Raw genomic sequence first — 20,915 nt, forward strand, 5'->3', positions numbered from 1 at the left:
GAAGGAAGTGCCTTCTGCTATAGCTTTGGAGAAAGCAAAGGCTGGGCTTTCTCTACTACTTCTGTCTCCATAACCTTCTACAGGGGTCATGTCATATCACCTTCCCTAGTACACATAGTAGCTTCAACATACAAGAATGCCAACGCCCCTGAATGGACAATTTATTCTAGAGTCCTCTGTAGAGTTTGGGATGGTTTCTAGAGCACACCCATAACTCTAATCCTGTCCTCCAAGGGCTAGCCTGATAAATATCCCTTTCAGGTCTTCCTGTAGAAGGAGCCATAAGGGCCAAGGGTGGTACTGTTCTCTGGGATGCAGCAGCTGCAGTGGAGAAGAGGATGACAGAATGCATAGGTGATTGTGGCCACATAGAGACATGTACTGTAGCATTAAACCCACTAAAGTGCATAGCAAGTTTTATATGATGTCACAGAGAGGAGGAAGCTTCAGCCTCTCAGCCTTGGGGAAAAGTGAATTGTTGAGTTGCCAAGTTGCATGGTATAGAACCGTCACTGACTGGATAAAGTCTGTGCTCCTTCCACATCTATGTTAATCTGCTTGGGCAGCCATAATTGAACTCCAGAAGTTGTGGCTTACAGAACAGCTCAAGAAGCTGACAGGAGGTCCAGGTTCCAGGAACCAACAAGACTGGTTATCTATGCTGGCTTCTTGTCCTGGCTCCCCAGTGACAGTCTCCTCACTTTAGTCTCACATGATCATTCTTCCACACTTGAGAGAGGGACAGAGCTCTGGTGTCTGGCCTCAGTGGGAGAGGAGGTCCTTAGTCCTGCTGTGACTTGATGTGCCAGGGTAGGTTTGGTACCCCTTGTGGGGGCATCCCCTTCACTGAGAAGAAGAGGGAGGAATGGGGGGAAAAGAGAAGGGAGTTCTGGGATCAGGCTGTAAAGCTGTTGAATGAATAATAAAAGAAAAAGAAAAAGACCACAGCCCTAAAGGTTCCACTCTGATAGCTCCATTTAACCATTATCACCTTTTGGAAGGTCTCATCTTCAAATACTACATGGACAGTAAGCTCACGTTTTAATGTACATATCTTGTGGAGCAGTCTACTGATCTTCTGGCAACTCTGCCCTCCTCTCCTGGCTGTCTGCTCCCAACCTGTCCATATCCCTCACCATTTTCCAAGAACATCATTTTTTCCAAGCCAGTGACACTGTCGCTCCTTGAAGTTTCTGTCTTGCAAGCTCAGGCATCACCACCTACCTGGAGAGGCCTTCTGGCTTCTTGCTTGAGCTGCACATTGGCCCAATCTGATACTAGTGCCCTCACATGGTCGTACAGGCTTCCAGCCTGACCCAGGACCTACACAGATTTGGCAAGTGCATTAGAAAGAACAGTAACTTCCAGAAATGTCTGTAGATCCCTCCATGCAGGTACTCTACTGCCTGCCTTCTCTTATGCAGACCCTAGCCATGTGGCCTTGTGAGCACATCCATGTGATAGCAGCCAGTTCCAACTCTACAGCAGTGTGATGGCCTCCCCTGCCTCCAAATTGAGTCCAGACAGTATACTTTTTTCTGGATCTTTGCAAAAGAGTCATCTGGATTACATTAGCAGGCTCCACTATAAACAGGTCTTAACAAAATTGAGGGGTAGGAAAAATAAGAGGTGAGTGGAGGGGCCTTTCCCCTCCCAATGCAGAAACACAAGGCAGGGAAGGAAGGCTGGATAGAGTCAAAGGAGAATGGCCTGTGGGAAAGCCCCCTTTTCAGGTGTGTATTCTGGGTCTACAGTGGTTTCCAGGACCAGGGACCCAAAAGACAGGGCTTTTACAGTACTTAGCTGCTGCTCCTTTGAAGAACTCAAGAGGACCAGTTAGTCCTCTTCTGATGGAAAGCAAGGAAGGGGCAGGCCCAGTTGTCCCTTCCTAAAACAACGCAAGTCCGTTGATGAGGAAACCTTGACCATCACAATGACTCTGCTGTGCACATGTGTTTATGTGTCTGTGTTCCCTGCAGCTGCCCCCACATGAGGCCCTAGAGCAGCAAGAGCTGAGGGCTTGCCTGCACTGGCATCGCCTGCAGGATGAGCTTCGGAACTCCCCAGAGGAAATGCAGGTGTTAAGGTAAGATGCCAGTGCTTCCCACCTCCCACCCTCTCTGCCTTACAGTTTCCTTTTAAAATCAATCAGGGCTTGGGCTCTTCACCTTCCTGCCATGATTGCTATCTTTTAAGTCTTTGAAGGTATGGGTTTTGATTTGCCTTTTGACATTTTCCTGATGTCACTCTTCAGGCAGGGGGAAGAGAGAGAGAGAACTAGCATGAGGCCATTTCCAAGACTAAATTCTCCATTTGAAGTTACTAGTTAATAGTCACTTTATGTGGTGACTGTGGACTTGAAGAAGGTTAGGGTTTGACAGTTTGGCAGACAATAACCCTTTAAAGCCAAAGAGGGGGAAATCTCTAAGAAAATATTGATTGTTTTGTGTGTAGTAGTAACAGATGTGCATGTCAATGGGGCCTTTTGTTCAGTTGTTGCCCAGCAGGAAACCATTTCTTCTCCTGGTTGGTGTTTTCAAAGTGCACATGGCACTTGTAAGATTACTTCTTGCCATTCTTTTCAGTTCTGTCCTCTCTCCCTTGGTGCTCTTGGGCCATAAATACTTACCTGAAGCCTCTTGCCTAGGCCCCAGGAGCACCAAGTTTGCTATGACAGCAGTAGGTTCCATCCAGCCCCTGTTGAGAATCAATAAAATCTAGAAGGATGGCCTATCAATGGCAAGGGTGGCCCATCTAGGGATTACCTCTTTCTCAACCCATTTTACATGGCATCTTGATGGCTACTTTATCCCTCGGACAAGGCCCTGCCTTGGGCACTTCTGTTGTGGTTGTTGTTTCCTTCTAAATAAGCATCTCCTCCCTGCCCTGCCCCTTGTGCAGAGCCTGAAACATGCTGGGAGGCAAAACCAGAGCAGAAACAGACCAAGTCTGCTAGACCCTAGGGAGCAAGGCTGGCTGGTCTTTTGTGTAGCACTGCCCTTACTGTGGCAGGCTCCTTGCCTGCGCACTAACTGTGCCCTCTGAAGCTGACTCATCCATTGTTTAGGAGGAACAGCTAGAACAGGAGCCAGTAGTTCTGCCATCCCTCCCAGGGCCACTGTGCCTGTATCTTTTTTCTCAACCAACCTCTGGGGAGCCAGCCACCATGGCTGCACCTGTAGTGTGAGCACGATGCCTGCTCTCAAGGAGCTTCCGCTTAGCAGGAACCGTGTTACATGCTCAGGCCCATCATAGGAGGTACACAGCAATGTAACAGGTTCAGTCATGATTTTTTAACTGACTGGAGGGCATCAAGACTGAGCTAGGCCTGTGTTCAGCTTGGTAGGGTGAGAAGCACACAGGCTTTGAGGCTGGGAAGAGCTTTGTTGTACCTTGGGAACAAAAATGGCAGAGCCATGATCAAGAAAGGCTTTATCTCACATTCTTCAGAAGCTAGCTAGTCTTTGGTACACAAGGGTACTGAGCAGGCTGATGTTTTCTGTGTAGAAGGGCAGAGAACAGAGAGCAGAGGTGAAGTGCTGAGGGAGGGTCTGGTGGAGCAGTGAGCTGTTGGATGTGAATTTTAGAGAAACAGACAGCAGATTCTTATTGAGTGGAATGTGGAGACAAGGGCAATGAGGGTACCTAGAATGACAGGGGCTTAGAGCTGGGTGCTTGGGAAAGTGGTGATGGCATTTATTTAAATGGAAGAACAGGTATTAAATAAAGATTCTGTTTTTGCATATGCTGACTTTGAGATGTTGAATAGATAGGAAGTCAATGGAAGGCAGGGGCTTATTGGTAACAGGGCATTCAGCCTGAACAATACTCATATGAAAGCACTCCAGTCACCCAGGACAGGAAGGAGCAAGAAAAGGTGTCAAATGATCTAGCAAAGGATCCCAGGTAAACTGCTGCACATGTGGGGGAAACTGGGACATCCAGGTCATAAACAAAAAAAAAAAAAAAAAAAAAAAAAGGTGAAGATGGTGAGAGTGGTTCATGTTGGATGCCGGTAGGAAATACGACCTTTAGACAGAACTGTGTGAGAATGGCAGTGGCCTTGGATTCCATGTTTGTTTAAGTGAAGTGAAGAGGGTAGCCAAAGGGAGGTGTGAAGAGTGATTCCCAGGAGCAGAATTGGCCATATTAGCTCAGGAAGTATCACTGGGGAAGGAATGTGAAGATCTTGCCACAAGCTAAAAGAAAGCTGCATGAACTGTAAACTCTTCATCCACAGATTCAGTTTCTCCGTGTTTAAGTCCCTTGATGGCTCTGGTTCTGCATGGGCATGGCCCTTGGGTGTGTAGAAGGTTATCAGTATCACTGTGACTGACTAGGTCACCAGCTGTTAAATGAAAGTCACTTCCCAACCCCATCCTCTGTGGATCTGTGGTCAGCCCACGTGTAGGTAGCCAAGTCTTTTCCATAGTGAGAGGGGTTGGGAGTATTTTGGATATTTGAATTAGAAGGTTTATTGTGGCTTTTATTTATTTTTCTTTGTCTTAATATTCAGAAACTGTATTGGTCTACATTTATGCATACTGAAAACAATGCATTTGAAGGGCCCTTTGCAGACAGAAACAGAGAACAGTCATCAGTTGCATATGCACTGAAGACAAATTATTTGATTAGTTCAACTTACTCCTGTCCCCTGGAGTTCTCCCTAAAGTAGGTCCAGAGAACCTCAAGTTGCTGACATGGAAAAAAGAAAGGACATACCAACTTGTTTCTAAGACTGTATTTTAATATGACAATGACCCTGAGAAAGAACTCCTTTAGAACAAGAGAGTGATCAAAAACAGTGCCTTTGCTACTCCACCATCTTGAAAGATGGACTGAGAGTTGTATGAGCCTCTGACAAAAGCTGTGCCACAGCTGCCACTCTCTGGTGCACATCACAGCCCTGTCCTCAGTTGCACCGAAAAATAAAAAAAAAAAGAAAATGGCTTCCTATTCTTCAAGTAAAAATGCCATAGCTTAAAGAATTGTGTATAGGCTATGCCAATTACATCATCAAAGAAAACAGCATTTTGCTGGTTATAAATAATAGGATATTATAAAGTAATAAGAGACAAACCAAAAATCTGAGATTTTATTTTGTCATTACTACATGCACATACACAAATGTCGTCGTGTATATGCTACTGTGTCATACTCCCAACATTTAAAAGAAATCAGCCCTCAGGGAGGCAGAGGCAGGCGGATCTCTATGAGTTGAGGCCAGCGTGGTCTACAAGTCCAGGGCAGCCAAGATATACAGAGAAACCCTGTCTGGAAAAGAAACCCAAATATATATTTGTAACCTGGAGTTTCATTAAGTTTCCCTGGCTTCCCTTGAACTGTGACCCCCTGCCTTCACTTCTAAAGTGCTCCATTTACCTCTGCATATCACTATCCCAGCTGTTTGCAGCCTCTGTACTCCTAGCATTGGATCACACAGCTTATCCTGTGTGTCTTACATTGACTGTTGTTCGATTTCATCAGATGAGTCTTCAACTGAATTCACCATGAGTTTTGTTTGGGCTCCAACAGTTTCCTTCCTGCCTCTAAGGTGGCTACAGCTCTGGAAGCATCATCACTTGCTCTGAGGAGTCATATTGCTAAGTCCATGCTCACATACTTGTCAGCTATGAAGGGTCTTTTCCATAGCTGAGACCCCAGTGGCTCTCTCATACTCTAACCGGTCTGCCAGCCCTAGACAGAATTGCCAAGCAAAGTCCAATTTTTTATTTTCTTTCAGTTAGGCAGTGTAGCACTAGCCAGATGCTAAGGGACTGCTGCAAGGCCCCCAGTCCCTCAACTCTCGGTACAGCTGGATCAGGAATCTTCTCAAGAGCTTTTAGTTAACATTTTTGACAGGCCACAAGGTACACAAGCTACAAGGCAGGGTCAGAAGAAACCTCTGTTTTGGGATTTGTTGTTGTTGGTTTTGTTGTTGTTATCTGTGATTTATTGCTGCTACTTATTTTGGGATTCATTCTTAAAAGTCATGCTCAAGCTGAGAAGGCAGAAACTCGATGGAGCTGTTTGCTGAGCTGCGGCTTCCACAGCTGCTACAGTGCTGTATAAATGTAGGCACACTTTTTACCTTCATGTGAATGCCTCACCCAGAGGCCACAAAAACATCATCCCTTGATAATGAGGTGGGAAGCACATTCATAATTCTGTCCAGAGCTAAAGTGCAAGCCATCTGCAAATCTGCATGGTGCCTTAGTTCCCAGCTTCTAATCTGAAGCCATAGGGCATGCTCATGAACACTCTTCTCATGTAAGCTTTCATTCTCCTGGAACTTTTCACCACTCAAATTTTCTCAAAATTGGTATTTCTAATTTCTGAGGAATATGGTGGTTTTTTTTCATGGTGTATATGGATATATCAGTTTGCAATGACACAAACCAGCCTGAGAAATGCCTCTTAAGAGCCCTTGGCTGCAGTTGGCAGTAACACAAGCCAGCCTCAGAAAGCCTCCCCCCACCCGCCAATAACCTCTGGGTGCTGTTTAAGGTGGTGATATTCCTTCCTGATGGCCCTCCCTTCAGCAGTATGAGTGCAACTGGGGCTAGAAGACGCTCTTTCCTCCATTGGTGGCTTCCCTTCTTTCCAGCATTGATTCCAGGCCAGCCTCACTCTCCCTTCTCTTGCTCCTTACCCAGTAGGAAACCTGAACCAGCAGTTACATTCTTGCTTGACCCTGAAGCAGTTCTCAGTCCATATCTGCCCTGACCTCCCACATGCCCATGCTTTATCCTGTCTGCTTTGGTGAGCTACTTCTAGGAAAAGACTGAGGATGAGTACATCTTCACCAATCACAGAAGCTCTGTGCTCCCAAGGACCCCTAGGAGGAAGGGAAGGAAAGTCTGGACATGAATGAGGGAAGGAAGTTGTCATTACTTTGGAATATGGACTGGGCACCATTTATCCTTCCAGAGAGGACATGGCTCCTAACAGGAAGAGCAGTGGTGACACAGTCTAGAACAGCTGTCCAGACACTGTACTTTGCAGAGACCACTGTGTAGCCCCTTTGTATGGGGAGTATAAACTGGGAAGTCTTGCTGCTTATCATGAAGGGCAGGGACCCTTTAATTACTGTGACAGAAGCCAGCCTTATCCTTATATTTCAATACAGTACCTAGTAAATTTACCTGAATTTAATTTTTGCTTTGTTTGTGTGCTGGCTAGTTGATGTCAACTTGACACAAGCTAAAGACATTTTGGAAAAAGGAATCTCAGCTAAATAAATGCCTTCATAAGATTGCCTGTATTCAAGCCTGCAGTGCATTTGTTTGTTTCTTTGACTTGTTTGTTCTGTTTTCAAGATAGGGTCTCTCTGTGTAGCTCTGGCTGCACTGGAACTTAATATGTAGGCTAGGCTGATCTTGAACTCATAGATATCTGCCTACCTCTGCTTCCAAGTCCTTAGGTTAAAGGCGTGTACCACCACACCTGCCTGCATTTTAAATTAGTGATTAATATGGGAGAGCCCAGTCTTCTGCATGTGGTGCCAACTCAGGTGCCACACTTGGGTTGTATAAGATGGCTGAGCAAACCATGAGGAGCAGGCAAGTAAGCAGTACTCCTCAGTGGCCTCTGCATCCAAGTTCTTGCCCGGATTCCCTGCCATCACTTCCTTGGATGATGGACTACAAACTGTAAGATGAAATAAACCTTTTTCACCCTGAATTGCTTTTGGTATGGTATTTTATCACAGCAACAGAACCCCGAAGACTGTTTTGTTTTGTTTGAGAGCTCACTGTTACAGCCCTGTGTATTGGTTACTTTTTTTTTTTTTTTTTTTTTATGGCTATGACAAGATACCCAAGAAAAAAGGCTTAAAGAGGAAAGGGTGTATGTTGGTTCCTGATGGAAAGCCACGGTGGCGATGCAGCCATGGTTGCAGGAATATGACGCTACCCGTGAGGAGGCAGAGGCAGAGAGAGATGAGTTCTGGTGCTCAGCTCACTCTCATCATCCCCTCTTTCCTCACTCTTGGTCCTGGGTGCTCACATGCAGGGTGGGTCCTCTTTCCTCAGCTAGACCTGTCTGGAAATACCCTCAAACACATGCCCAGAGGTGTGTCTCCTGGGTGATTTTACATCAAGTTGTCACTGACATTGAACTGCTCACCCTGGCTGCCTGGTACTCACTATGTAGCGCAGGCTGCCTCATGCTTCCTGTACTCTTCCCAGGACTTCAGTTCTTCAAGTGCTAAGATTATAGGTGATTAAAGGAGCAAATCTGTTTTGCTTGTTTGGGCAGATAAACTGAAAAAGTTCATGATTTGGGGTCTTCTACCCAATGTGAACCCAGTTGGAGCCCTCCTCCACAAGCCTCTGACTTCAATTGCTCCCCACCATGTAAACTCTCTCTTTTTTCTTCCCCCTTAACAGGCAAATATGCTCATCTTCCTGCATTGTAATACTTGCTTTTGAAAGCTGCCTCCTCATCTAGTCACCAGTCTCCCTCTTGTCAGGAGCACCCAGTTCTCTCCACTCTGCATCCACTCTGCTCTTGCAAACAGCGAAAATTTGCCCCCTAAACCTCATGACCTGATTACACCGTATTCTCTGTCTTTCAGTTCTTGCCATCCTTTACTTCTGTGCATTGCTTGGCACCGTTGCTAAGTCCCAGGAACTGCCAGAAGCAAGGCTTCTTCCTGCTGCTGTCCCACCCATCCTCCATCTCCCTTTTGGCCTTATTGGAGTTGTTTCCTGTTCCACATTTGATGTTCCTCAGGGGACTACATTCCTTGTTAGTTACAGGTTCTTCCACAGTGATTTTTTCCAAGCTCAGTCTTAGGATTTCTCCACATGAAGACCCAGAAATTGGATTATGTCAGGCTTATTAGAAAACATCCCTAGGAAGGGAAAATGGAAGAGAATATAGAAGTGGGAAGAGGAAGTTAAACCAAGGTGCTGAGATCTCAGGCCAATTAATACACAATTGCTCTAGAGGCAGAAGGACTCCTCTGGACTTTTTCCATTAGAGCAAAGGACCATGTGTTTTGTCCCTGCACTTGTCCGGTTCAAAGAGATGAATATTCCAAGGTATTTCCAGGAACAGGCTCAAGCAAATGAATATTCTGCCTGTCTCTTGCCTTTACAGTGCAGGGTTCAAATGCAAGGCCTTGCTCATGTTATGCAAACCTCATTCCTTCATACCATCAACCCTGCCCCATCTCAGTACCACTGGAGAGCTTTCTTTAAAATGCCTCATGATTCTGCCATCTCCCCCTAAAAGTCTTCCAAATGTTTCCTCTCCACCACGAAGAACCTCAAGCTTTTTGCACATGAGGCCCACAGGGCATCAGCTCTGAGCTCTCAGTCTCCTCACTTGCTGTCCTTTGTTCTTTTCTGGCTACTTGGGTATCTCACAGACCATTCTGTGTGAGTCAGCTCAGACCGGGGTGAGAAAACAAAGATGCAGTGGCCCCAACAGCACAAAGTTGCTTTTTCACAATATAAGCCAGAATTCTAAGCTCCAAGTATTGACAGTTTTGTTTCTCCTGAAGCCCCTCTTCTTGGCTTGCAGATGGCCATCTCTTGATGTGCTCCTTTGATGGCTTGTCTGCATGTATGTGCTCCTGGCATGTCTCTGTATGTTGAAATCTCTTCTCCTTAAGAGGACCTCAGTAAGATCAGGACTCACACTGACAGCTGTGCTCTGACCACCTTGAAGGGTTATATTTTTCAAATACAGTCCAGTTCTCAGGCTCTGGATACTAGGGCTCCAACATACATACCTCAGGCTCAGAACTCTACCCTCAGCTCTGGCCATCTGTCTAGCCAACTGTCCTGTCTTACCTCCCTGCCATTTTCTACATTGCCTCTATTTAGAATGCCCTTTCCTTGCTGCATAATTCCACATCATTATGACTCAGCACAGATACTCTTGCCTTCCAAAAATGTCTCAGCCCCTACCCTAAGATAAACTAGTGTCCCTCCTCCTACCTGTAGAGCCTCCTGTGATGACTCTATCCAACTTTTACATGACTTTATATGATCTTTACATGTCTTTGATGATCTTTATACTGAGGTGAGCCATATAAATGGACGTTTCATCATTTCTGACCTTCAAAGGCAGAAGTTGTCTATGTTCTCCATCCATATTTCTCTAGTGATCCATTACCCTTGGCAACTCAGGACTATGTCTGACTTGTGACTCTTTACTTCAGTGCATGGAGCTGAGCGAGTGGGTGCTCCATACAAGTTGAAGAAATGAATGTTGTAGATATGGTCTCTGTCTCTAGGGCCTTTGTAACTTATCTGATGGACTGAATATATATTACAAAAGAATGAATGAATGCTAGACTGTGTCGTCAAGAGTTTTAGGACTTGAGATCTTTTCTGGACAGCTGAGAAGGGGCCACGGGAAGCATGCACAAGTTGAGCTGGGATGGCAGGACAGGAGCATTGAGAATGGCGAAGGAGGGAGGGAGGGGAACTCCAGGTATGGAATGGCCATTTCTAAGAGAATGGGCTTAATGGATAGACAAAGAGGATAGTTCCATGAGGGATCGAGTAGGCTTAAGGTGGCCTGGTGAGGGCAAGCTAAGCAATGGCTCTTCAAATGCGAAAGTCCAACATTGCCTGGGACAATCCCCATAATGCTACACTATCTTAAGTTCCAAGAATGACATAATGAAAATGGAGTTTGGGGGAGATCAGTCAGCCTTTAGGATAATACATGATTAAAGAGACAGAGTCTAGAGGCCAGATGGGATTAGATGGACATTTCAGGAATGAAGGCTGAGCTCAGAGATACCTTGGCCTAAGGCTCTGGTTGAGTGAGTCTCTAGCTTATCACTTTTCAGAACAAACAGAATGTCAACCCAGTTTCAAAGAAGGCTTCAGTAATGTGGTATAATGTTGTCCCTGATCTCATGTGATAATTGGCCCTCTAAAGGACTGCCTGAATCCCTAGTCTTCATGATGTTTGCTAGGACTTCGAAGAGAATGAAAGGTATTGCTGCCAGTCTTGGCCAGAATATGGCTAATCCTGTCTCATCTAGGATGATGTCATCTGAGAATACATGCCTGAGCTCTGCTGCAGAGCTTGTCAAGCCTTTAGGTCCCAACTCTGTATGGAGGCATAGGGTTTACAGAGGAGCAGGAAGCCAGATTTCCTGTCCCGACACTTCAATAGCCTTGAGGAGTGCTCTTATGCTGAGTAAGCTTTAGTCTGCAGTCATACAGCAGAATAATAGCACTGTCCAGTTTCTACCTTAGAGGTGAATGTGAGAGAGTATTACAGTAACTACATTCAAACCATTTAAAAGATGTAGAATAATGGGATCCTAGGGAATCACCACTGTGGTTGAAGTGAAACGAACAGTGACAATTTCCCATAGTCCAAGTTAATGCTCAGTGCCTGTCAGATGTCATCATGCATGCCCGTAGCACCTGGTACATTGCTGTCAAATGTGGCAAGAACAGAGGATGTGGCTCTTGTGCCTCTGCTGCTACCTCTCCTGCATGTCTTCTGTTCTGAGCCTGGCAACCAGACTCAAATGTGAAAAAGTAAAATATCCTAAGACTTAAGAGAACACTTGTTGTTGTTGTTTTTGTTTGTTTTTGGTTTTGTTTTTTAAGTACAAAAATGCCTGGTTACAAAAATAAAAATGGCAGGATTAAAGGTGGTGGGGATCTGAAATTTGAACAAAGATGTTCAAACTAATGGCCTGAGGTAAAAATGGAATTGGCAATGTTTCTGAGACTCATGGGAACCCCCTGCCTTCCCAGAGCCTGTGCGGATTTAACTTCCCAAGTAGTCACCCTGGTATCCCCTCTGCTAGGTTTCATGAGGCTCTCTGGTCTCTACCACTAATATTGCCAGGCTCCTGAGAAGAAAAGAGTTCCTGCCTTTGAGAACTTCAAGAACTCTTGCCTGAGACACTGATCATAGCTTTCTGACTACAGTCTTTCTGAAGGTGTGTGTGCCTGTCTGTGTCTTAGGCCTCCTGCCCTATCATTCCAGTCTCAGGTCTTCCTCCCTAGCTGCACACCCAGTTTGTTGTACTTGGACCTTATACACTAGCAGGCCAACTTCCCTCTGAAAGGTGTTAGGGTACTCAGCTCTAAGGGGGCAGCCTTTGCCCTTTCCCATTCCAGAGACCAGCTGTGTCTCGCAGCTGCCTACTCAGGTGTCCTGTGGGACGATTCTCTCTCCACTGCATTCTCTTTTTTTTTAATTTTTTATTTAACTTTTATTAATTACACTTTATTCCTTTTGTATCCCCCATAAGCCCCTCCCTCCTCCCCTCCATGCCTCTCCCCAAGTCCACTGATAGGGGAGGTCCTCCTCTCCTTCTTTCTGATCTTTTTTTTTTTTTTTTTTTTTTTGTTCTTCTCAATGCAGTTTATTCAGGAACCTTGAACAATCTTCTGACCCTGGGGAAAGCCAGCCCACAGCTTAAAATAGCCTCTGGGTAGCCAACCCCAGCGTGCCTCGTGGGCAATGCAGATAGGTCCACATACACGGAAGCAAGCCAGATCCTCAGCCTTAGCCAAATATGGAGTTGTTTGTGACAGAGAGCACTCACCATCTGGAAGGTGGAAGGCGGAAACCAGCTCCATCTTTAAGGCAGCTCTCTACAGTTCCCCCTTTTTGTTTTAGACACATCAGGCAAGAGTAGAGGTCTGATTTCTGATACTGCATTCTTAAACAGCAGAAGTGTCAGACATGGCCTGCATAATTAAACTCAGTACTCTGTCCTTGTTTGGGGGTGGTCGTCCCCTGGCTACTCTTCACTGATATTTTTATGAAGGAAGGCTCTGCAAGTCACTGATTATACAGCTACACATGTGTTTTACTTTTGCAGTAACACTTTCTAGAGTTTCTTTTGCTATAGAAACCAGCAAGAAGTCCAGAGTCACTGCTTAGTTAGCCATAGTTTTTCTCCCCTCAAATACAAATTCATAATGCTATGTATTTAGGAATACATACACACACATACTCACTCACTCATGCATGCACACATACAAATATACACACACTCATAACTAAAGAAAAAGAGGCCATGAGTTTGAAAGAGAGCAGGAAAGGGAATACATGATAAGCTCTGGAAGGAAGAAAGGAAAGGGAAGAATGAGGTAGTTATTTTATAATCTGAAAAAATAAAATGTTTAATTCAAGAAGTTTAGATAAGCACTGCTAGTGTTTTCTTGTGACTATTCAGAAAATAAATTTTATATTCATATATGCGTACCACTGCTCTGTATAGCTCTGAGTCAGTATAACACTGTTAGCCTGTAAAATATTTCTCAAAAGTGGTTCAAATCACTACATAAATCTACAGTGGTTTGTTTTTGTACAGTCAGCTGCCAATTAGAGTAGGAACAACACACATTGCTTTCTTTTTCATTCTCTGCCATTCAAAAGGGATTTTATCCCATCAATACTTTCTCACAAACTCCTAGGCTCAGTACACACTTAGTCCCAGTGTCCCATTTCCTACCATTTCATCAGTATTTTGTTCAGTAATTTTGATCCATAGGTGGCTAACAGAAACTGTGCACGTATGCTATGAGAATACTATAAAGACATGACAGGAAACAGGCTGCCACATTCTAGAATCTAGTCTAACAGGCTTTTTAGCCCCTTTCAATCTAAAGACTGGGGAGGAAAAGAACCAAAGGAGGACTGGACTTGGGATCATCAATGTGCTGAAGGTCCTAGCCAGGGCAATGAGGCACAGAAGTGCAGTAAAAGATATCCAGGTTGAAAATGAAGGTAAAAAGAAGGTAAACTTAGTATTTCACTCAATATCATCCCGTACAGAGGGATGATATCCTAAGGGATCTCCCCAAACGTAGTAGAGCAAATGAGCAAAATCAGTACAGGTAGAGGCTGTACGATGAGGGTATGAAAATTGGTTGTTTCCATACATTAGTTATGAGCAGTTTAAAGATAAGGTAAGAAAAATTCATTTATAATAATGTCAAAGAAAGCTGGGCGTGGAGGCTTCTGCCTCATGGAGTGCTGGGTGGGTGTAATCCCAGTACTCTGGGAAGCTAAAGCAGGCGGATCTCTATGAGTTCGAGGCCAGCCTGGCCTACAAAGTGAGTCCAGGACAGCCAAGAATACACAGAGAAACCCTTTGTCTCGAAAAACAAAAACAAGAAACAAACAAACAAAAAAATCAAAGTAGTAGTTTTAGCAAAAAATATGACAAAAGAAATGTGGCGTATGAGAAACAGAAACTGAAACTGTAGATCACTGTGGAAAAATGAAAAGCCAGAATATGTGGAAGTGGTTTGTCTGTAAAACTCAGAACAGCAGAGCTGCCTGTGCTTATCTTATCTGTGAACCATTTTTGAGATGCATGGTCATCTCAAAAATCTCAGCTGTCTCCGTGTAAACATAAACAAAAATCTCAGCTGTCTCCTTGTAAACATAAACAAGCAAATCTTTAAAATTCGTGTGGAAATGCAAGGGACCCTGTAGAGCCAGAATAACCTTGAAAGGGACAATAAAGGTGAAGAACTTGTGCTTCTCAGTTTCAGAACTATCTATAAAGATGAAGTAATCAAGGCTTTACGGTGTTGTCGAGAACACACATGTAGAGCAAGGGGCCCGTGTGTAATGTTTGATTGACAAGAAGACTCAGAGCACTCTCTGCAGGAGACAGCAGTATTTTCAGTGAGTGGTGCCCTGGCAATGCCATTCATGCCACACACAAAAGGAAGCACCAAATCTCCACAATTAACAGTAAAAATACAGGTGGACATGATCATTAATTTGGACTAGGCAGTAGTTTCTTAGATGGGATGCCTGAAATGAAAGCAATCAAAAGGAGGAAAAACTGAACTTACTAAGATTAAAAGCCTGTGTTTCAGAAGACTATCAGGAAGGTTAAAAGTACCAAGGGCTGGGCTGTAGCTCAGTGGTAGAGAGGTTGCCTCGTATGCACAAGGCCATGGCTCAGTTCCCAGCACTGCCAAGTAGAGGAGGACACAGTATTGACAGACCACATACTTAACAAGAGGATGGAAACCTCTAACTCAGAAATAATAATAGTAATACTAATAATAAACAGTCCAACTGAAAAATGGGGAAATGTTTTGGATACATATCTCTCCAACAAGTGCATTGAATTGGCAAATCACACAGAAGACACTTGCTGTAGTTATTAAGCCATCAGAGGACTGCAAGTCAGTACCACAAGGCAATGTCATTCCACACCCACTGAAACTCCTATAGAAGAATGATAGGATAACAACTATTCATGAGGATTTGGAGAATTGGAACTGCCCGCTATGAAGATGACAGGACGGCTCCTAAGGAAGGGACACAAGGTTGTGTGACCCTGCAGTTCTACCCTGGGTGTAATCCTAAGAGAAATGAAACATTAAGTTTTGTAAGCAGAACCTTGTACACAAATGTTTATGGCAGCTATTCTACTTTACTTTCCTGATGTTTTGGTAAGATATTCTTGAAAAAAGCAACTTGGATAGAATGAGTCTGTTCTAGCTTAGGACTCTTAGAGTACAGTCCATCATGCAAGGAATTCAAAAGGATGGGAACAGCTAGTTATATCACATCCACAGTCAGGAATCGAAGTCATGACCACTGCTGCTTAGTCTCCTTCTTCATTTATATAGCATTGCTTCCCGGCCAGGAAATGGTACCATGCATGGTACCAATTCAACCTAATCTCTCACATATGTGCCTAGAGCTCTTCTCCCTGGGGATTCTAGAGTCTGAACTGTTTCTACTGAAGCATTGTGTATAGTGAAATGAGGCAGATTGGTCTTAGTGCAGTGAAGATTGTCTCACGGAAGTTCAGAGGGTGGGGTGCTAGGCAACCACTGGGTACAGACCATTCTGGGTCCTTTGTTTGACCAACTAGAAGAATGAGTTTCATAAACTGATAATGTAGGAGAATGTTTAAGGGAGGATTTTGTTGGAGAGAGCAAGCATGCAGAGTACCCCTGGAGGCAGGGGCATCCACATTGTTTGTAGCGAGAGCTCTTGAAGTTAGTGACACTTTAGTGGGCTAAGATAAGGAGAGCTAGGCTGGCCAGTCTCCAGAAGGTGTGCCTCTATGTCCTGGTGTCTGGACTGGAGTTTTGGCATACATCTTTAGGACCAATGAACTAGGATGATGCATAGCTCCCAGGGAGCTGTACAAAGAGAGATAAAAACAAAATAAGAATACAAACCAGTACCCTCTAAGCATTCTGTCCTCTGGCCAAGACAGAACTGTCCATTTCCAAAGTCCCAGGCTTAATGCCTGGAAACTTTCTTCCTTCTTCTCTTATCAATAGTAGCTAAAACAGAAGCAACCCAAATGTCTATCTGGAGACTTTTAGATGAACAGAATGTGTTAGATCCATGAAATGGATCATTAATCAACAATAAGAATGAACGAGGTGTTGACACTTGCTTGAACGTGTCACATGAACCTTTAAAACAGTATGCCTTAGGAAAGAAACTATATACAAAAGTGCACGTGCTTAGGAGTTCATTTATGTGAATTGTCTAAGCAAATCTATAGAGATATATAGACTAATTATATCAAAGGCTGAGGTACTGAAAAGGAATTGTCAGTGGCTATGGAGTTTCTGGAGTGCTAAAGATTGTTCTGGGATGGTTACACTACCTTATGAGGACAGTAAAAGCTACTGAATATGCCTCTTGTTTTAAGGTTTATGTATTTGTTTGCTTGCTTATTGGGTGGCGGGGTACAGATACATGGGAATAGAGGCCATAAAGGAGCTATTGTTTGTCCTTTCTCACTCTCCACATATTCCTCTGTCAGAGCCTTTCTTTATACTTGGAGCTCTTGTTTTCTGGTTCTCTCAGCCATGCTGGAAGCCACCATGCCCCAGCAGTCACCTCCCTCAGCATCCCTCAGAGCTGTGTGGAGAGGCCAGACTTGTAAGGTTGCTGGGATCTGAACACCAGTTCTCATGAGCATAACACATGCTCTTCACTACTGCCATCTCTCCAGATCCTGGTTTTTTGTTTTTTGAGACAGGATTTTACTGTGTTGTCCAGGTGGCCGGGAATTCATTCTGTAGCCCACGATGGCCTCAGACTTGCAGCAAACCTCTTGCCTCAGTTTCTCTTGCAATGAGATTGCAAGTGTGAGCCACCATGCCTAGCATGAACTATAGTTCATTTTTTAAATGGTAAATTTTATGAGTCTAAAATCTTTAAAAGATTGATGGACCTCAGGGAACATTCTTTACATACAAAACAACTCTGAACACCAGTTGAGTTGACCAGGAATTGTCTGAAGAAGAGATAGAAAATGAAATTAGGCAGGAGGCACTGGGCAACTTTGGGTCTGGATGAGCTCCCAAAGCCATTTTTAGTGTTTGGTGCTCAAGTTGTCTGCAGAGCTCTTTGGCATGAAAGTGGTCACTCCTATGTGAGAAAGCACAGTATCTTTCTTATTTCCCTCGGAATGTCATCCTGGATGTTTTTACATTATTAATGCTCAAAGGCCTTTTTGAAAAGCTGTGTGTGTGCCGCAGTATGTTCTGCTGCTAGCACTGAGCATCAGTCAGTCACTGGGTATTTTGGTAATTTCTGGGTTTCACTTTCAGCCTGGCAGTGCTGTGGCAAGGGTCTCACCACTGGTGCTTATGAACATCAGGAGATGGAGAAGATCACAGAAGGGTGCTGTTGCCAACAAGACGGAGAACCCTAGCTGAGCTTCCAGCCGCTTATCCGGGTGTGTGGGTGTGCATCCTAGCCTGTGTTAGGCTGACAGGCAGGTGTGGCTCACATGCCTGCCTCCAGCACCCCTGCTGAGGACGTGCTGCCCTCCACACACAGGGAAGTGTTTCTTTGCAGCCCCCACTTATAGGCCATCTGAGCTTCCATAAGTCAGGCTGGGGCCATCCTTCCCCTTACCTCAGGCAGAGCTCTGTGTGCAGCTAGAGTTCAAGCTCTGCGTTTACCTCCCTCTTTTTTTTCACAGAATGAGGCTGGAGGTTGCTACATTTGTAAGACCTGGGGTCTCACAGCTCAGGAGTTCAATCACTCCCTTCCCAAAAACTCCCCCCAGACCAAGACTCGTTGCAAAAGCAAGAGGTTTATTAACCATTGTACAATGGGGTCACCCCTGCCGGTCAGCAAAGAGTGGCACCGGGAGTCAAAGGCCTTTAGGTTTTTAAAAGAAAAATTGGGGGAAATTTGAAGTTGCAGTTTTGGCAGTTTAGGATTGGATGAGGAAGTTATAAAGTAAGATAATTGGTTAGTCTTAGGTGCTCAAGCTTGGCCAGTCCTGCCAAGTGTGGATGCAGCTGCAATTGAAGGTGGAGTGGTTAGCTCATCCTTGAAGATTAGGGGCTACAGACTTTTGGCTGGAGGTCAAAAGCTACTCAGAATAAGTCTAGGTTCGTTGCTAAGAAACGCTATCTCAAGGACAAGGGTCTGGTCCTTCTTTTGCTGAGTGATGGTCATTGCTTGCTTGCCCTTTTTTTTAATATCTGTCCTCACAGATAGGGTCACATTCCTTCACTCTCTGGAAAGGTACTAAGAGGCTTTAGCTTAACCTGGACCTAAAACTCAAAACTATAAGCTTTAGAAGACATATAGGTTACAAAGTTAGTCTAACCCTTTCATATTTACCTTTTTTTCTATGCTGTGCAAAAAATGTTTACGTTTTCTGCCTCCTCTAATTTCATAATTTAAATTTTTGTTTTGTTTCCTTTTTTTTAAGATTTATTATGTATACAGTATTCTGCCTGCATGTACACCTACACTCCAGAAGAGGACACCAGATTTCGTACATGGTTGTGAACCACCATGTGGTTGCTGGGAATTTGAACTCAGGACCTTTGGAAGAGCAGCCAGTGCTCTTAACCTCTGAGCCATCTCTCCAGCCGTAAATTTTTGTTTTGTTATTATTGTTTATAAGAGAGAGAAAGAGAGATCCTACTCAGATCATCAAAGCATCATATTTATCTGCCCCTGGTGTTGTCTGTTTGGGGCTTTGTTTCCTGGAGGGAATTTCAGATTTGTTGCCATTCTGAACCATGTGATATTTGGGGCCTGGGATGATGGCTGATTGTTCTTTTTAATTTGTTAATTTATTAATTTTGAGCCAGGGTGTCTCTGTATAGCCCTGGCTATCATGGAAGTCACTATGTGGATCAGGCTGGCCTCTAACCCACTGATATCCACCTGCCTCGACCTCCCAAGTGCTGGGAATAAAGATGTATGCCTCCTGACAATTTCTCCTATTTAAAGTTTCACTCTTTTACTTTCCACCCAGCGTATCAATGCTTGTTTGTTCTTTGAGCTTGCACAGTTCTTCCAACTATTCTTTCTTGCCTTCTTTAGCAGCTGACCTCTCCTTCATGTGTCGTTCATGCTCCTCTGAGCACACCTCCTTCTACCCGAAATCATCGTAGCAGCACTAGAATGCTGCTGCAGCTACTGCAGGCAAATGGTCCTTCTAGGGCCTCACTGTAGGCTCACTGTTAAAGCTCATGGTCTCCCAGTAGCATTTGTTCTACTCCTTTATTGATGCCCCAAGCCCCAGCTGATAGCAAGTCTGTTGGTATAGTGTTCTTTTAAAATGTATACGCCTTACCCTTGTTAATTCAAATGCTGATTTCCCCACCCCCAACTCTTTGATTTTAATCCAGATATTCATTGTGATACTCATTATAAGCATCCTGTCTCAACTCTTGTGTAAACAGGACAAAATAAAGCAACTAGATACAATGTTGTGCAATGGGAGGAGCCAGAAGGCAGGAGATGAGTGGGAGGAGAAGAAGGGGCAAGAGGAGAGTGAGGAGAGCAGAGCTGGAGGGAGATCTTGGAGGACGTGGAGCATGAACCAAACCTAAGATTACAAAAAGCAAGTATAATGTGGGAAATCTAAATGTTAGGAAACTGAGGGCTTGGAGGTTTAGGAGGGAGTAAATATTGCCCAGCATTGTGTTCTAGGTTACCTAAAAACCCAGTCTCTGTGTGGTGATTTGGTTATACAGCTGTTTAAGATTAACAGCAAGCTTTACTAGAAGATAAACCAATAGTAAATATTAATAACTTCTTACAACACAAGTCCCTGTTCCCTTTGCCCATTTTATATACAAAGATGTTGCAAAAACCAAATAGCCCATCTGCCTCTTGGAGTCACCTGACATCCACTGCTTTACTCAGTGTTTCAGCAGTTCTTCCCAGAGTCATGTGGGCTGGAGGGGGGCCGGGGTATGGGTTGTGGCTTGTTACAAGCTTTAAGCAGCACTAGGATTTCACTGTTTCTTTTTGTCTGTCTGATGATAAGGAGGTGTCAGGGAACAGCTTACCGACAAAGGCTGCAAAGTTCAGTTCTCAGAAGGGAAAACTTGCAGCTATATTTGTGTGTGGTAGGTTTACCCCTCCCCGGTGTATTTTTTGTTGTTTTCAGTGTGTGTGTGTGTGTGTGTGTGAGTGAGTGTAAGACAAGAGTCTCCCAGTTGCCTAGATTACTAGCTGGGGAACCCCAGGGATCCAACTGTCTCTGCTTCCCCAGCACTGAGATTATAAGCAAGTACCACCACACTTGGATTTTCCCCCTTTAATGTGAGTTTTGAGACTTGAACTCAGTACTTTACCCATTGAACAGTCTTGGCAATCTTGGTTTTTATTTTTCAGAAGAATTTCAAACTTAAGGAAGTTCCTGTGTTGTCTGTTTGGGGCTTTGTTGTCTGCCAGCTACTGCAGGCAAATGGTCCTTCTAGGGAAACCCCTCCTGTAGGCTCACTGTTAAAGCTCATGGTCTCCCAGTAGCATGACCCCACTCTGCAGCCTGTCCCAGTAACAGTCATACCTTCATAATGGCAGCTGTGCCTTTCTGAGATTTGGCCAGTCTGATGAAGGTCCAGTTGGTGTTCTCTAGGTGTGGATCATGACAAGAGTAGCTTTGTGCAGTGCTTAGTAACAGCCTGCAGGAACACTTGCTCAGCTCT

At 44.4% G+C, this 20,915-nt stretch overlaps 1 protein-coding gene across 27 annotated transcripts in view; it reads left to right on the top strand.

The window, feature by feature from the left end:
- The window catches only part of Aopep (aminopeptidase O (putative)), a 293,944-nt gene that overhangs the window by 163,730 nt on the left and 109,299 nt on the right, over positions 1 to 20,915 (top strand). For 25 of the 27 annotated variants that reach the window (XR_009590799.1, XR_009590807.1, XR_009590806.1 and 22 more), the window contains one exon: positions 1,980 to 2,086. The exons of 1 other annotated variant lie outside the window; for it this stretch is intronic. Coding sequence is in view for 13 of the 26 variants with exons in the window: in XM_060380323.1 (XP_060236306.1) it covers positions 1,980 to 2,086 (107 nt within the window). In the remaining 13 variants the exon portion in view is untranslated. Of the gene's footprint in view, positions 1 to 1,979; positions 2,087 to 17,555; positions 20,014 to 20,915 lie in introns of those variants that run through there. One more of the 27 variants, XM_060380325.1, reaches the window with a different exon arrangement.

This window comes from Meriones unguiculatus, chromosome 3, assembly GCF_030254825.1.
Source record: "Meriones unguiculatus strain TT.TT164.6M chromosome 3, Bangor_MerUng_6.1, whole genome shotgun sequence".
Taxonomy (NCBI): domain Eukaryota; kingdom Metazoa; phylum Chordata; class Mammalia; order Rodentia; family Muridae; genus Meriones; species Meriones unguiculatus.